At 41.9% G+C, this 16,096-nt stretch overlaps 1 protein-coding gene across 2 annotated transcripts in view; it reads right to left on the reverse strand.

The window, feature by feature from the left end:
- Positions 1 to 16,096, reverse strand: part of stat5a (signal transducer and activator of transcription 5a) — a 42,845-nt gene that overhangs the window by 4,595 nt on the left and 22,154 nt on the right. Inside the window, exons 2-13 of one of the 2 annotated variants that reach the window (XM_028411485.1) lie at positions 11,266 to 11,322; positions 7,867 to 8,010; positions 7,400 to 7,556; positions 6,455 to 6,544; positions 5,258 to 5,432; positions 4,741 to 4,871; positions 4,502 to 4,653; positions 4,091 to 4,246; positions 1,533 to 1,712; positions 846 to 933; positions 322 to 444; positions 137 to 229 (exon numbers count right to left, since the gene is read on the reverse strand). In XM_028411485.1, coding sequence (XP_028267286.1) covers positions 137 to 229; positions 322 to 444; positions 846 to 933; positions 1,533 to 1,712; positions 4,091 to 4,246; positions 4,502 to 4,653; positions 4,741 to 4,871; positions 5,258 to 5,432; positions 6,455 to 6,544; positions 7,400 to 7,556; positions 7,867 to 7,994 — 1,473 coding nt within the window. In that variant the 5' untranslated portion in view covers positions 7,995 to 8,010; positions 11,266 to 11,322. Of the gene's footprint in view, positions 1 to 136; positions 230 to 321; positions 445 to 845; positions 934 to 1,532; positions 1,713 to 4,090; positions 4,247 to 4,501; positions 4,654 to 4,740; positions 4,872 to 5,257; positions 5,433 to 6,454; positions 6,545 to 7,399; positions 7,557 to 7,866; positions 8,014 to 11,265; positions 11,323 to 16,096 lie in introns of both variants that reach the window. The other variant, XM_028411484.1, reaches the window with a different exon arrangement.

Raw genomic sequence — 16,096 nt, forward strand, 5'->3', positions numbered from 1 at the left:
CTGGAGAGATGAAGGAGGCAGGCAGCGGCAAAAATATCATAGATGGGCAACAAAATATTTTTTTTATATATACTTTGAAAAAACACACAGTGAAAAAAAATAAATTGATTTTCAATATTTATTTTCTTTTACTGACCGGCTCTGCGAATGCATTGTCCCACAGCACAGTTGCTGTGGCATTATTATCTTGGCTACCATGAACTATCACCACCACAGGAAGTGACAGAGTCTGTGCCAAGAGAGAAAGACGAAGAAGCTGTAACAACATACTGTATGGGGACCATTTGTGTGTGTGGCTAATGTGCTGTCATCCCGATTTACCTTCACTTGAAAGACAAGTTCATTGCTTCCAACACTAAACTGGGACTCGAACAGAATGGTGAACTTCTCCTCTGTGACGGATTCTGCTCCTCGCCTGTCTGATCGCTTGATCCTTTTCAAAGACTGTGCGGTAGATACACACGTGACAATACAGATATGAATGTAAACGTCACTTGCACGGTGAACGTATGCATTATTCACCCTGACTCAGGGCTGAGATGTAAATAATCTAAGAGAGGGGCTCTGGGGACTGTTGCTAGAGAGGGTCTCTACAGGAGCTGCAGGCGGATCCTACAAAGCAAAGAGTTGCTATGCAGAACATAGATCTGTATCCGACAATGGATGGTGTGGTGCAAAAACACTCACATTATTGATTGGCAAGACTCATTGACAATTAACTCAGTCTGGGTAATTATTTATATATAATGAACATCCTGAGGCAAACAGGCACAAGGTTAGAATTTGCAGATTAATGGCTTATTATAATATGAAATGAATGTCTCCAGTATAAGTGCCCCACTCACCATGTTCCTGAAGTGTGCACTGAGAGTGCCTGTAGTCTGGTGGTACTCCATCACACAGTTATTGTTAAGAATCTCCCCACTGCTGTCACTGAAGGAGAAAGAACAATCAAGGAGGGAGTCAATTAGCTCTGCAACACGCTTGAGTGCAGACAATTATATTCTTTTTTTGAATCCCAACTGTGCTCTGAGCGGGCTGCAGGTACAGACTCCTTTTCATTTTTCTATAACGTCTACACCGGAAACACTAAGCAGATGTCTCTGGGCGAGCCGGTTCAAATAAAATGGAGCATATGACAGCCGAGCTGTCAAATAGCTCACCGGCATTCCCACTAGCTGCCTGGCTGACCTAGAGTCTTGGAAGGTTTCTGTGAGTCAGGAGGAATGTTGAACGGGGCTGCGGAACAGGCTAAATGTGGATTCTGTACCCACACCATAGATTCCTCTGAGGCATTGTTTAAGTTCCAGCCATGTCTCTGTGGTGAGGTCTGGAAACACACTAGACCAGGGTTCATCCTGGGATCCTGTCATCCCTGTAGGAAACTCAAAGTCCTTCTCTTTATGGCGCCATGGGAGCTTACTGCAGCGTCCCGTCTGAGGGAAGTTGGAATACTGAGAAATGTGCATACAAAAAAACACACATCTGCGACGTCCTGCTGCTACGCCGTAGCGTAAGAGTGCTACACTTACTTCCTTGTGTTCTCGTTTTTCAGCAGGGCCTTGGCTTGCTGCTCACTGATGATGGTGGCTTTCACCTGCGGGGGGTTCATGTGCACGTTTAACTTGCCGCCAACTAGAAGGCGCACGGTAGCGGCGAACTTGGTTTGGGTCTTTAGCACCTGGGGAGGCTGTTTCTCAATGATGAAGGTGCTGTCGAGACAAGACATGAGGAACATTAATTAAGCAAATTACACAACAATTCCCAGTGGATGAGTTATCTCACTTAACGCATGCATTACATTAGGCGGCAATGTGTCAGATAATAAGCAAGCCTGTTAGCACACACAGTAGGATTTGATCAATGCTTTAAGACATGTATCCAAAATAGAATATTTTCAGGAATAAATGGACGCAGATACAAGCTTTCATCAAAATATGGGGTAGTGACATGATCATGACACATTACCAACCAGGGACACATAAATAGACTTTTTTTTTATAAATAAAAATATCTAATTATTAAAATTATAGTATGAGAAATAAAAAAGAAAAAAAAATAACTTGCACATGTTTTTTTTATTATGTCAGGTGAAATGTTGTTTTGCATTTCAGCGTGAAGTGGTTCATTTTGTTTTTATCTTCACTGAAAATATTCAGACCAACCAAGTGTCAGGCTCCTGTGCTGAAGAACGTTCTTCAATACCCGGGTCACGGAAGGACGTCCATCCTTTTTAACCAGTCACTAAACACTGTTACTGGCTGTGCATTGTGAACTCTATGCACTATACTGGAGCAATTAAATTGTGTAATTAGAGTAGTAAATAGTAATAGTAGCAAATAAATCATTAGCCTCTATTGAGGCTGAAGAAGAGGAATGGAAATATTTCCTTTAAGGTCTACTGATCTGAAAGTTGGAATATATTGCCTTCTGAAATGACCTTAATTGTAACCATGCACATTACTGGAAGGTCATGTTAGTAATTACTGTTTGGTAAACCAGCAAGGTTAACAATTACTGTTGGGCTGCTTTGGAGTTTAACTGTATTCTGATTTACACAAAAAAAACAAAACAAGAAGTGAGACAGCAGCCTAATGATTAATCCACAGTCAGAATGCTGGTATGAACCTTCAAGGCCTCTGTTCTGTAGCTGAACTAAGTGGCGATGAGAAGACAACATTCTCCCATTCCCAGCATGAAACCTCCAGGGGGGGCTTCCGAAAAAACATAAAGAGGACGTTGTTGAGAAGAGATGGCCTGTGTTTGTACCGTGTACGTGATGGGAGTGCATTATTGTCTGGTCACAGGCTCGTCTGTGGGCAAACAGAAATTACTGTGACAATAACATGACTTCTCTTTGCGTTGCGTCTCCCTGCAGGGACAATCTTCCAGGAAAGCTGGAGTGGGTGCTATCGAAAAAAAAAACCTACTTCTATCTGAGAGATGCTGCAGGGCTTACAGGCCCTGGCAGACTGAAACAAGTTGCATGTGTCCTTTTTTTCCCTTAATGCTCTTGTGCACTGCATGCTGTCTGTCTCTGCAGATGTCTTTAGGTGCATTCAGTGTTGCCTCTGGACACGTTTACAGTCAGCGGTGATGCGTTTCATTTCCTTCTAATTCTCTGTTGGTGGGTGTGAATGACAGCTCAGTGATGTAATGTGTGAAATGTTATTCCAGTTAGTTAGTTGACCTGGGGGACTTGGTGTTTTGACTCAGCATGAGGTTCAGCCCTAAAACAGATGCAATGACTCACAACTCAAACAGTTCCTGTAATAGAAGCTTTACTGAAGTTGCTGTTACCATGCTAACATTGAATGTTTCAAATCAAGCATAAAGTATCAGTCTCTCTTTTTGGTAGAAAGAGTCATACTGTTGGCATGTTAGCTAAGCTAACATAGCCACTTGTTTGCTATACTTTGGCTACAGTAGAGCAACTGAGAGTAATGCAGTCCAGCATCATATCTCAGAGCTGATGTTTCTCAAAACAACTTAGCTGACACATGTTAGTATTGGTATGCTCTTAACTCTATGTTAATAATAGATTGCTGTCTTTGAACTCTACCATTAAAAAAAAGCTCTTAATCTACCTAAATAATGGATGATTGTCTTTGAAGTATGGAAATTCCTCTAAATTCTTGCAACTATTTTTGGACACAAGCACAGGGATGTCCAGACCCACTGATGTAACTGTATGTGGTGTTTGCCCTTGCAGTTGATAGATTTATTTATTGGTATGATTACCTTCAGCGTCATCTTTGAAACCTCATTAGGCTTTAATGTCAAACGCATCAGTGTGAACTTGTTTTTGGCATTGATTCATTCCTTTGTACAGTCCTGCACTACACAGTAGCTTTTACACTCTAAAGTGTTCTGATGTAAGTAGATTATTACTCACACAATAAAAGAACAAAGGCTTCCTTATGTGGACTAGATCGTTAGGTTGATAAATCTGAATGCCTGGAAGACATATTAACTCGCACTCTATGGACCACAAAACCAAGTAAGGTTGTGTAAGTAAGGCCTGCTTACATAAAAGGGCCAAAGATTTATTAGCATCGAGTAAGACACACACACACACACACACACACACCTGGTGACCAAGGCTGAGATGATATCTGTGATAGTGCTGTTGAGTTCGTTGAGGAGCTCTTCGATAGGTCCGGGGATAGGCAGCTGTTGTCTGAGGTGCTCAGCCCTCCGAATCTGTTGCCGGTTTTGCCAAATAGTTTCTGCCAGTTTTTCACACCTGATAAAAAAAACAACAGGACAGTTTAAGAAAAAAGTTTTAGCTAAGGGTTTTTTTTTGTTGCACCTAAAAAAGAAGATAGAGAACATCTGGAGCCAATAAGTGATATATGTCTCTGTTTCTCTTATAAGGACTCAATCAAATGTAGAAACAACCCCAGTGGTAGTCCATTACTAGCTTGTAAGTCTGTGACCCTTAGCTTTGCGTGGGCGTCCAGTAGCTGTGATCTTGGTGGGAGGTGGAGGAAGAGCTCACCAGGACTGGAGGATGTCCAGGCCTCCCTCCGGTGGGCCCCCGTTGCCTGCCAGCTGTTGCCGTCTCTTCCACTGGATCAGCTCATCGTCCAAAATGATCGTCTGCTGCTTCCTCAACAACTGCAGTGTTTTCTGGTGCTTCTCTGCCAGGTCCTGCACACAAACACAACCAAGTGTTTCATTTTTTCTTTGAGGAAACCAAATTTTTTTTTTAAATGCAGTCTACTGTGTCTGTCTCACCAGTCTGTATTTCTGTAGTGTGTTGGCCTCTCTGGTCAGCCATGCTTCCACTGTGGCTCTCTTGCTGAGCAGGGCGGGCTCCCGTAGCTGGCGGTCAGCAGGGGGCAGCGTGGCCAGGCTGGTCAGCTGAGCTGGGGAGGGGTGGGGACAAGTTAAGAGACTGAGGGAGGGCAAGAGAGGAGATAAACATTTTAACCTGCAGACAAACAGCATGTATTATCCTCTCCCAGAGGTATAATGATTTACACAGGAGAGCCTCACACACCATAGATGTTAATACATGTTTTTTTTGGAATTATGCAAGTGTTTTTTTCAGATTTCTGATCTGCATGACTCAGCAAACCATTTAAACAGCCTAGTTTAACAGAGCTGGACGTAAAACTACTACTACTACACGACCTTTGATTTGAAGTCATGGCTCAGTGCTTTTAAGGCTATATCACTTCCATCTCACATTCTATTGACCCAACTCATGAATTCTTCAGCAGTAAAAAGATGCAGGTCCTCGGGGTCTCACCCTGGATGCGGAGGCTCTCCTGGTACTGGATGATGAAGTACTCCTGGTTGTGTTGGAGCTTGCGCAGGTCATTCTCAGTGTCCTGGGTCAACAGGCGAAGCTCTTCAAAAGCCTGGTTGATCTGTTGGTATTTCTGACTCATGCTGTCCATCATCCCACCCACTGGAGAGCTTGACTGTCAGGAAGGAAAAGCGATGGAAGAAATGGTCATTTAGGTTCATTTATTGTCTCACGGTCACCTTTAGACATTGATTAGTGGCTGTCAGACTTTTGGCAACAGTGTGCTGGATGATCATTCAGAAAATCATTAGGAAACAACAACAGTTTATTTTTTTATACTTAGAAAACTTCTATACATGATGCACACTCGTGGACCGGGTGTAGAGATTTTGATTTATTGAGTCACCTTGTGATCCTTGTGATTCAGCAGAAAGATGCTGCCAGGTTCTATTCTTTTAATTCTCATTTTGCTTGGCCACCATTGGTGATCACTACATGGCCCACGTACACATACTTACGTTGCATGCACAATACACTCTGAAAGCCTTGACACAATGGGTAAAGAGAGCTAGAGTGGTTTTCAGGAATGTGTATTTTCCTAGGATAGGGGGGTGAAAATGTCTGTCACTAGGTTGTTTACGACAGCTGTTAGGGGAAACAGCTGGCCTGCTGGTGAATTGATAGATGAGATACAGGAGGAATGACACAAAGTTGCATTTGACTGTAAAATCCTTGGTGGTCACAAGCAAACAGAGGAGGAAGGTATGCAACAAACTCAGGCAGACTGGACTTTCTGAGTGTTGCTCAATAGTTCAGTCCAAGTTTCAGTGCATGTTCTTAAGATGACATGTAAACATGCATTGTGTTATATAAAAAGGTTTGGTTTGACTGGAAATCAATGCACCCCAGGAGCTGCAAATGTTTTACGCACTGCTGGCTTTAGGGTTTTATAACTCAGTGCACAATATTCACTGTGAAATATTTGTTGACTTCCCACATCAGAGCGTTATGATGTATAAATGCAAAAGGTTTGCACTAACAACACACATTTATAATAAATAAAATTACACAATCTGTGAATGAGCCACCATTATGCAATTTGTATTTCCCAGGCTTGTGATATGAATAATTCATGGTTAACCACAGGTGTGTATGCAGGTGACAGCTTGCATGTGTAAATTTGTGCTTCTTACTTACATTGGTAGCCTCTCTGACGAGCCTCTGCTCCGTGTAGAGGATGTGTTTGATGCATCGGACCAGCTCCAGAGGACATCGGTCATACGTGCTCTGAAAGATGAGGAGAGCATGAGCTGCGTCAACGCCTGTTAGCCCCTGACGAGCGGAGGGGCAGCCGCACACAGGCCTCACCAATTTAGCTGCATCAAAGAAAGCTCGCTAAGTCCTGGAGCCAGCGTGGCAGACACACTAAAACTCATTAGCCTAATGAGACCCAGCATGTCACAATTCCTGGCTCATTAGCATACACACAGTTAGGTGGTTTATGTGATATTTTGTCTTTATGCTTATGAGTAGAGTAATAGTTTAAAAAACAGTGTATTCATTGAGGTTTATGAGGACGTATTACACATCATAGAGACAGTACACTTCACTGACTTGTGAAGGAAAGATCAGAAAAATATCAAAAGAATGCATGACACATTGAACATATCACACTCAGCCACAAAAACAGTGTGGTAGGAATTTGGGATTGCAGTTTGATTTTTTCACAGCCAGCTCCACAGAGCAGGGTGGGGGTTGGAGGGAAGAGAAGACAAACAGCAGAACAGATCTGGGAGCATCATAAATAGCGGTGTTGGCCGGCTACCAGGGCCCTTACTTGTGAGAGGCTGTACTCTTGTTTTCCTCATGGTGGATACAACCTGTTCTAAAAACATTTTGTGCAGCGTGTGCTCTTTCTAAGAACTACAGCAGGGCAGGCACTGGAGCTGAACTGCTGTGACTTACACACCACACTGTAAACAATTACAATGTTTTGATAAAAACAGCAAGCTTGAGACTTGGAATATTTCTCTTTTCATTTTAACCACGGGAAAAATCTAGATCTGAGCTAGCTACATTTGCGTTGCCTTTATATTTATGTGTTGACATTTGAAACAATCATCCTGCTCTCAGAAAACTCACCTTGAGCTGGCTGGCATAGTGTCCCAGTTTGATTTTAAGTAGAAATCCATCCTCTCCGACCTGATGTTCAGCCTTGTTCTGCAGCTCCTGTATCAGACTGTCCAGCAGGCGTTTGGCCTTGAACTCCTCCTGTGGATTCTCCAGGTCTATGGCATCCCTGATAAACACACAGACACACACACACCACACACATGCCCAACTCTTAAAACAATTATAGAAGTGCATATATACACACTCAAGGTTGGATAACCTCTAACAGGAAGTTAAAAAAAGGAGCCGTCCAAATATAATCTCATGGATAAACATACAACACAAACATTTGTTTAACCATGTTAGCAGAACACACACCGTTGGGTTAAAAAAGTGTCCAAGTACATTTTGATGGATAAACATACAACACAAACATTTATTCAGGCATGTATATGGGTATAACACACACTGTTTGTGTTCGTGCTGCTGAAACTCACCAGAGCTGGCCCTCGATCCACTGGGACAGATAATGTCGCACCTCGATGGGGAAGTGCTGACCATACAGTGACTGCATCTGGTGCAGAGCATCTCCCTGAAGCTGCTGGGCCTGGATCCACACTGCCATCTTCAACACCCTGAAGCTGCTGAAGGGGGGGGGGGGCAACGATGAGAGAAGAGATCATGTAAACGTCACACATCATTCTAAATCACTCTGAAACTTTCACTTTCATTTGCTCAACCCACGCTAAACAATAAGTGCAGAAATCCGCTTAGCAACCATGACTTGGCAGGAATGTCAGCTAATGTAGTTGTTACAAAAATGTAAAAAATATATATAGAAGATGCATTTTTATGGTTTGATTAGTGTGATTTGTTTGGCTTGTAGTCCTTCCAGGAACAAGTAACATCACTGGTAAAGGTTCCAGGAAGAACAACAAGCTGTTTTACTGGAAAGCCATGGGGCGTGATGTAGATCCTGCTCAAAGTCCAGCACATATTTGTAACTACAAAAAAATGCCATCTTTGAACATGCAGAGATGCTGTTAGCTAAGATGTTCATTATAGTGTATGGGTCGACTCAGGCGGAGAACAGAGAAAGGGCGAGGCTGGGTGATACGGCTGATGGGGACCATCCAGACACTGTGCTGCTGCTGCTGGAGTCATTCTCCTGATATGAATTTAAATGTAAGTTGTTTCTATTGGATGCTGTTAAGGATTCTACAGCTAAGACCAGCAGAACGAAGAGGACGGCTGTTGACTGAGTGAGTAAGGTGTTTGTCTTTTCTTGTCTTGTTTCTCTAAACAATTCATCAGTCATTTGCATGATGTTGCATCCTCTGAGCCGAGCGCTTCAAATGACTCCGATTACTATCAACACTGACTGGATGACAACATAACAAACAAATTATCTTCTCTACTACTGTCCTTTTAAACATATTAAGAAGATCAAATCGTGCTGTGACTATAATCCAAACTTGACAAACCACAACAAGCTTACTAAATGCACAGTATACAGATGTTTATGCTTTTTCTTAATGTTAAAGTGATAGAGCTGCTCATCTCTTTGCTCTGTATCTGTTAAGGACTCTGCAGCACTGGGGCACTGTAGCCAACAGCTCCACATTGAGTGTCAGTTGAGAGGGCTTTGTGTTGGGTCACTGCTACTTGTTTCCAGTCAACACTCCCACTCATGCTTTCTCAAAAGTGGCACAGTCAGTGTCAGTAAAAGACTGACAAATATGGGTTTGCAGGAAGTGTGTGGTGTCGTTGTGTGAGTGTTTGCGTGTTTGCATGGGTGTATTTGTAGGTGCTTGTGGTGTTGGTGGTTCTGTTTGAAAGTGTGTATGCAATTGACACAAACATAACATCTTGAACATACAGAACAATAAAGCAGACAGGGAAGTGGCTGCTCTAACACTCCATCTTTCTTTCTCTTTCATTCTCTCATTTCCTCATTGATACTTCTGGTGTATAATGCCCACATAAGAAGAGAAGTTTACTTTTTTTTCAACCAATTTAACCTTAGACCTTATTCTGCCCTGTTAAGACCTCTCACAACTATTGCGTGCATGTTCACCTTGTCTGGAGCTAAGTGAAATTAGCTCAGAAACATAATTCCATTTCTTTAAAGATAGGGTAGGAGATTTCATTCTGATGCACTTTTTGTTAAATTAGTGTAACTTCTCTTTACATTCCGGTAGCAATCAATTAAATCGGCAGTTTCACATTAAAACAAAGAATATTACCGGTAATCATGTGTGGAAGCTATAAAATGCTAAAAACATCAGCCAATCCTCCGGGTGGACCCTGCGCGGAGTATTGGCTGGTTGTCACTCTCTTCCTGTTCTGTGCGCACCAGAGAGGTCAAGCATGATGGCCGAAGTCACAGACTGCAGCTCGTCTTCAGGTAATGCGCGTCCATGTGATTGGTAGGCGTGGCTTTGGGGTGAACTCTGAGAGAAAGGGGCGTGTGTTTACTTTCGAAATTTGGCTGACTCTCACTGAGTTTTCAAAATCTCCTACCCTACCTTTAAGCAGTCTGCAGACAGTAATCCTGTCAGCCTAATGCTCCTGTGCTCATATTGCTCTCAGTGCTTCTCGACCCTCAACCCTTGACTTTCCAGCTTGTTTTTATCCACTGGAGACTACAGCACAGCATTCAGAACACATTCATCCTTAGAGTGCTGAAGGGTCCTGAGCTGCCCTGATTTACATGGAGTTTTCCATAAATCCTGACAGATGGCTTCAGTAAGCTGCAAACTAATATCACACCAACTCCAATTGGTAGCTGGTTTTAGGGGGGTTTGTAACTATACGTTTCCAATAAATCTTTTCTTTTGTGTATCATAGCTTAAGTGATGCCTGTGTCTTTTAAATGAACTGCAGTTGGCAGATACATGAGAGCCTAAGCACCAATTTACTATATGTTTTGGTTGTCATGTATATTGCTCCATCAAATCAGCTTTTTGTTACACTGTTTGAGTATTTGTATAATTTTTGAACTGACAGTGACAATAGCGATAACACTAGCAAGCTAAGATTAACCGCCCAGGTGTGCGTTAGCTACTGTACCTGGCACCTGTTTCAGTTATAATAGGTTATAATATAACCTGAAATAAGGAAGGCTGATAAACAGCCTGTTTAAAACAATGGCCCCTTCAAATCTGGAATTTCTACTTCCTGAAGAAAGAAAAGCAACAACAGAAATGCTTGACACAATGTGTGATGAGTATTTGCAGTTTCATGATTTAATACGTAAATACAGTATGACTGGCTGGCTGATATTATACCCGCGGCAGTGATGTGGCACTTCACAAATTCGCAAATTTTCTTTGTAAAGACTGGTTTGGCATTAAAAAAAAGAAGTGACAATATTTTCACAACACAATTAAGTACTTTTCAAATGAGTGGCCTAGACCTTTTATCTGTGAGGGAATCAGCAGCATGCTGAAACTATCAGCTGATTGGATGAAGAACCAAACAGGAAGAGCACAAAACTTCTCTTGCACCTCTGTGACAGAGGGTTGGGTGTAGGACTTTGCTTCTGCACCATCCTGTATTACACAAACACACAAAAAAGCATGTACAGCAGTATTTGTTGTACTGCTGTTAACTACAGCATGCCCTTTAAGGTGAACCTCTCCTAGTGCTGTTTGTCCACCATTAGCAGCTCCATTCTCAAATCCAAGAGGGAAGTGACATAATTCCCAGCAGCTGTTTCAACCTGATCACAACATCTACACATCCTGACATGAACCTGAGACACACCATGACTAACAAGCAGCTCTGTCTCTGTCCTTTTCCCTCTGCGTCCAAGAAACTCTCAGCACTGGATACAGCATGTTATTTTATCACTAAGCTCATGTTAAAAAAACAATCAATAAAATCCACCTTACCTTCAGCGCTGTGTCACCATGTAACAGCAGGAAACTGTAAAGAGGAGCACCACAAACCTGAAAGAGAGAGACAGACAGAGAGAGACAGTCAGAAAGAAAGAGACAGAGAGTGACAGACTAAAAGGAGGAAGTGAGTCAACCATGGGTGCTTCTGAGGAAGCTACCTTTTTTTTTATAAGGACTGAAGCATTAACAAAAAGCTTGAAGTTTGAGAGAGGGGTGAAAAGGAAAGTCCACTGAACAGATTTGTCTTCATCCCAGCTATCAACATAATAACATAACGTAGAAAGATTGCTGATGAGTACACAGGCTCTCTACATGATATCATGAAGCTGCTGCAATTAAAAAGACATTTGTGGGCAAAAAACAGAACCCACAAAGATGTTAGAGATGTGACCAGAAAGCTCTTGGAATGAAAAAAGTAAAGTTTATTAAAACCAATAAATCAAAAATGTTGTTGCTGCTGCACAGGAAAGATGATCCATTAAATCATAACTTAAGAACTCCTCTGAGATAATATGTCCACGAGTATGGAACAAACAGAAAGACAACACCAAAACAACATCACCGGCCACAGCTGTCAAACCCCAGCTTGTCTTGACTTCTGGACATATAAAACCCCTTTTTCTCAGAATCTATCTGTCAGAAAGACATTTTTTTTTATTTCTAGCAAAATTGTGAGACACAGATACTCTGAAGTTGGGCTTATTGAGACGGCGCTCATTCCTGGCTGGACCTTCAAGAGACAGAACATCAGGAGCCCACATGCTGGCAGGAATCTCCAGACAAATATGTGAGCATCGTTATTTTCCTGTCTGGATGTGTCTGTTTGCTATTCTCTGGCCTAAAAAGGTTGATTTTACTTGAAGCAGAAGAGCTACACAAGACCTAAACCATTTCATGAAAGCAATTAATCTAGACTTCACCGAGGCCGTGACATAAGGTATAAAACACACCCTGAGACTTGACCTCTGTGGTCTCCTTATGCTGCACAGCTGCCCATCTACTGAAGCCATTATCAACCCACTATATCATCACAGTGTTTGACAGGAGGACTAAAGAACTGCTTTCCTAACTGTCAGCTTTTGGTTTGGATTCCCAGTCGTTGCCTCTAACAGGACATAAAGGGTTAATCTGCATTAACCATGAAAGAGAATATGGCCAATGAGACCATGTAGAAACTGAGCTGCTAAAATTGAATCAGTGCTAAAAAATGCTTCTGAATGCCAACAGTTCATTGTGATGTTTTATGACTGGTTTTGTTGGATCCTGAGAGAGTCTGTATGTGGCAGACTGGAGAGGAGAGCTGTGGTGCTCACATGTCAGTGATTCTGAGAGATGTAACGTTACACTTACCACTAACAAGAGTAAGCAGTACATGATATTATTAAAAAAATATTTTAGTGACAAAATGTTTGGAAGCTCAGTCATTAGTCATTGCTTCATATTAGCTGCAGTAAAAATAGCAGTGTATGTTGTTTTTACCTCTCGTACTATGGAAAATGAAGTGCAATGGCATTTGCAGCATTATTCGACCTTTTCAGTGTGGTAGTTAGAGCTCCATTAGACAGCTTAAACCTTGATAAGAAATATCATTACAGTTTAATCTCCTCACACCTAAAGCTGGCAGTGTTGTGCAGGAATGACACTAGTGTACTTCTCAAAATTTGTGAGATTTTTAAAACCCTAAGGGCTTTGCATGGCAGCACAAGAAATATTGCTAACTGGACACTGACCCTTTCTTTACTCTCTTCATTCCAACAATAAATTGAAGAAGGCATCCCTGACCACATACAAAGGATGGTTTTGCCATAAACACTAACTGAACAAACAAAAAATCGCATTTATGGGAGAAAACAATCATAATTAGTCACTAACAAATACAGCTTGCTTACAATGACTAATTATCAAATGGTACTGTACAGGGAGTGTGCAGTTTCACTCTAAGTGGAGTGCTTTAGTGAAGCAGTTATAGGTGTTGACTGTGGTCCTTGTATTAATGCTCACTAATGTGTTTCTCTTCCCATAACAGAAGCACCATTGGCTCAGCTTTCAAGACACAGCGGCGCTAAATGAGAGTCTTGTTGCAGCTGGATGACTCACACAGAAAAGTCTCTTAGACTACGAGGATGGGGCACATAACAAATAAACATTGCTCTTAAAGTAATGGTTTAGCTCTCAGGGTCTGAGGTTGGTTTTTCTGTCTTACCTTGCACTTGTTTTCGTTATGTCCCTGTGTTTAAGAGCATAATGCAGGCGCGCACACACACAGAAGCACACACACACAACCACATTGCTTGACTGTTATCTTGGCTCATCCTTTGAAGATCATCACTTGTCTTCCTCTTTTATCTCTATGGCCATTTTTTTCCAGATAGGAGAACGACCTTGGCTCCCTCTCCAAAGTCATCCTCAGACTCTTCCATACTTTTTTGTGGTCCAATTTGAATTTACGGCAAACTGCTCTGCCAATAGATTTTTCCTTTCCCTCCCTCTCTCTCTCTCTCTCTCTCTGACACACACACAAAAAACACCCAATGCTGCAGCTAACCCAATCCAACACCATGGTAACACCACACACCTGTTTCACTCTGATGAATTACAGTTGTAAATAAATATGGCCCTTTAGACTTCCAGCATTTTGCATAACAACACTGGCAAAGATGCAAGATGGTTTTCTTTTACACCGACTGTGCAGAATTGTGGCATATTTATGAGCTGAGAATGGCTGGATTAGGCCAGCTGTGAAGGGCTTTCCACATAGAGGAAGAGCAAAAAATAAATGAATGACTGTGTACATGGAGCCTTCATCTTACTTTCGGCAATACTCAAATGAGTTGAAATGTTCTTAGACCCCTGTTTTTGTGCATACAATCATGCCATTTATGCAACTTTTGGATGAGTGTCAGGGATACATTGGCATACAACCACAGCTGGGGATCAAACCTGCAACCTTACAGTACAACCACTCTACCACCTGAGGTGAAGAAGAGGAGTCGAAAGAGCTATTTCTTCTTTATAATAAATAGCAACCCCAAGGCCTGAGAACTGAAGGCAACAGGCTAATGGAGGCTAACACCAAAAAGGAGGGCAAGGACCAGTGGAGGCACAGGTCTGTGCTGCACATGCCAGCTCTATCCATGCACTGCTGTTTTGCTGCAATTTGGATTTGGAGCTGGGCGGACAACAGCAATCAAATCATATCTTTAAACAATCCCAGAACACTTTAAGGTCAAGCAGTACTCAGAACTGTAGAATGACAAAGATTTCCAGTATCAACACAAAGAGTACAAATCACATTGTCAAATAAATCCCTAGAGCACAACAGGAGAGGAAAGCTTCCCGGTGGAGGAGTCCCTTTATACATAAGGAGTTGGCAGAGATTTTTTTCAGTTAAACCATTAGTGGCTTGTTCAGACTTTATAGAGAAAAGTTCATTGTGTGTGTGTGTATGTGTGTGAAGAACAACAGAGACAACAACAGGCGTTCCGATGAACCACTTTGGAACAATCCTTCATTATAATTGACGTTTTAGCTCAACACAAGCACAGCACAGCATCATCGTGGTGTTTTAAAGCCTTTTTTTTTTTTTAAGTTTTGGGATCTTAGAATATGTAAGTTCGCTGGCTTTGAAATGAAACACAAACTTGTGTCACCCACTCTTTCCTCTGAGGAAAAACTGCCATTCATCAACGTAAGCACATCCTGTAAGGAAACTGAAGTGCCACCCACCATTCAAAGCAATATCACCCTGTGAATGCACAACAGAAAAGGCACACACAAACAGCTTGTAACATGATGCTGCAGGTAGTTTCGATGTGTTTTTTAAAGACTGCTGTTTTTGCCTAATTACTACCAATAATGACCCCTTTGCCAAAGCAGATGCATTTGTTCCTTCCACCTTCCAGCAGCTCAGTTTCTTTTTATTGTCAGACAAATTGCAGTGAGACTCTGGTTTTCTGTTACTGTATTTATCTATAGTAGTATAGTTATCTAAATAAATGTCACTCATGAAAGGCTGGATCATGCATCATAGCATTACACTGCTAAGCGAATGCTCTATGCACCATTGTCATCTGTGAATGTGAAAATGATTAGGACCTCAAATCTCTTTGGCAGAGGAAGTTTCAACAATAAGTAATAACTCCCTGTCCACAAACTTTCAGCTTTTATAAGCACTACAATTAAATGAAACCACTGTTGGAACATGTCATCAGTAACTACAGACCAATTTCCTAACTACCTTTTTTTTGAAGCCACAGTGTTAGTGGAAGTTCTAAAGTGATTTTGTGGCCACTCACTATTTCAATTCAAAGTTTATGCCCTTCAAAGGCTGCAACTGAAGAGCAATTGTGTCAAACCGGTCAGGCTGTCACATGTTGAAGCCTCTTTCAAATACGGCCTTCTCTTTTTTTGCGACAGGTGGGTCGTACATTTTTTTCCCCTGAGAGAATACAGCAACTACAACTTTGACGTTAGAGGAGCATGCTTACTTGTGCACATGGAGAGTAGTATGGTGTGCGTACACTCTAAGTGCAGCTGTCAAGGTTGCTAGGCGACGGGAGCATCACGTTATGACAGCTGGTGACGTAAATAGGAACTCCTCCATAGGCCCATCTCACCAACACCCATGATGAAGCTATTGCGTTGAGACATATACTCAATTTCATAATGGATGGTGCATTTTTAATCATTTATAGCCCGACACAGTTCAGTAACAGCGAGCTAGATCTTTTGACCGCGATAAGCCGTCCACATGACTCTTCATTTTAAAAGCATTACCGATCACCTTGAACATTACACTCTTGATCCCTGGCTATTCCTTTAAAAG

The sequence above is a fragment of the Parambassis ranga genome, chromosome 8 (genome assembly GCF_900634625.1).
Source record: "Parambassis ranga chromosome 8, fParRan2.1, whole genome shotgun sequence".
NCBI lineage: Eukaryota > Metazoa > Chordata > Actinopteri > Ambassidae > Parambassis > Parambassis ranga.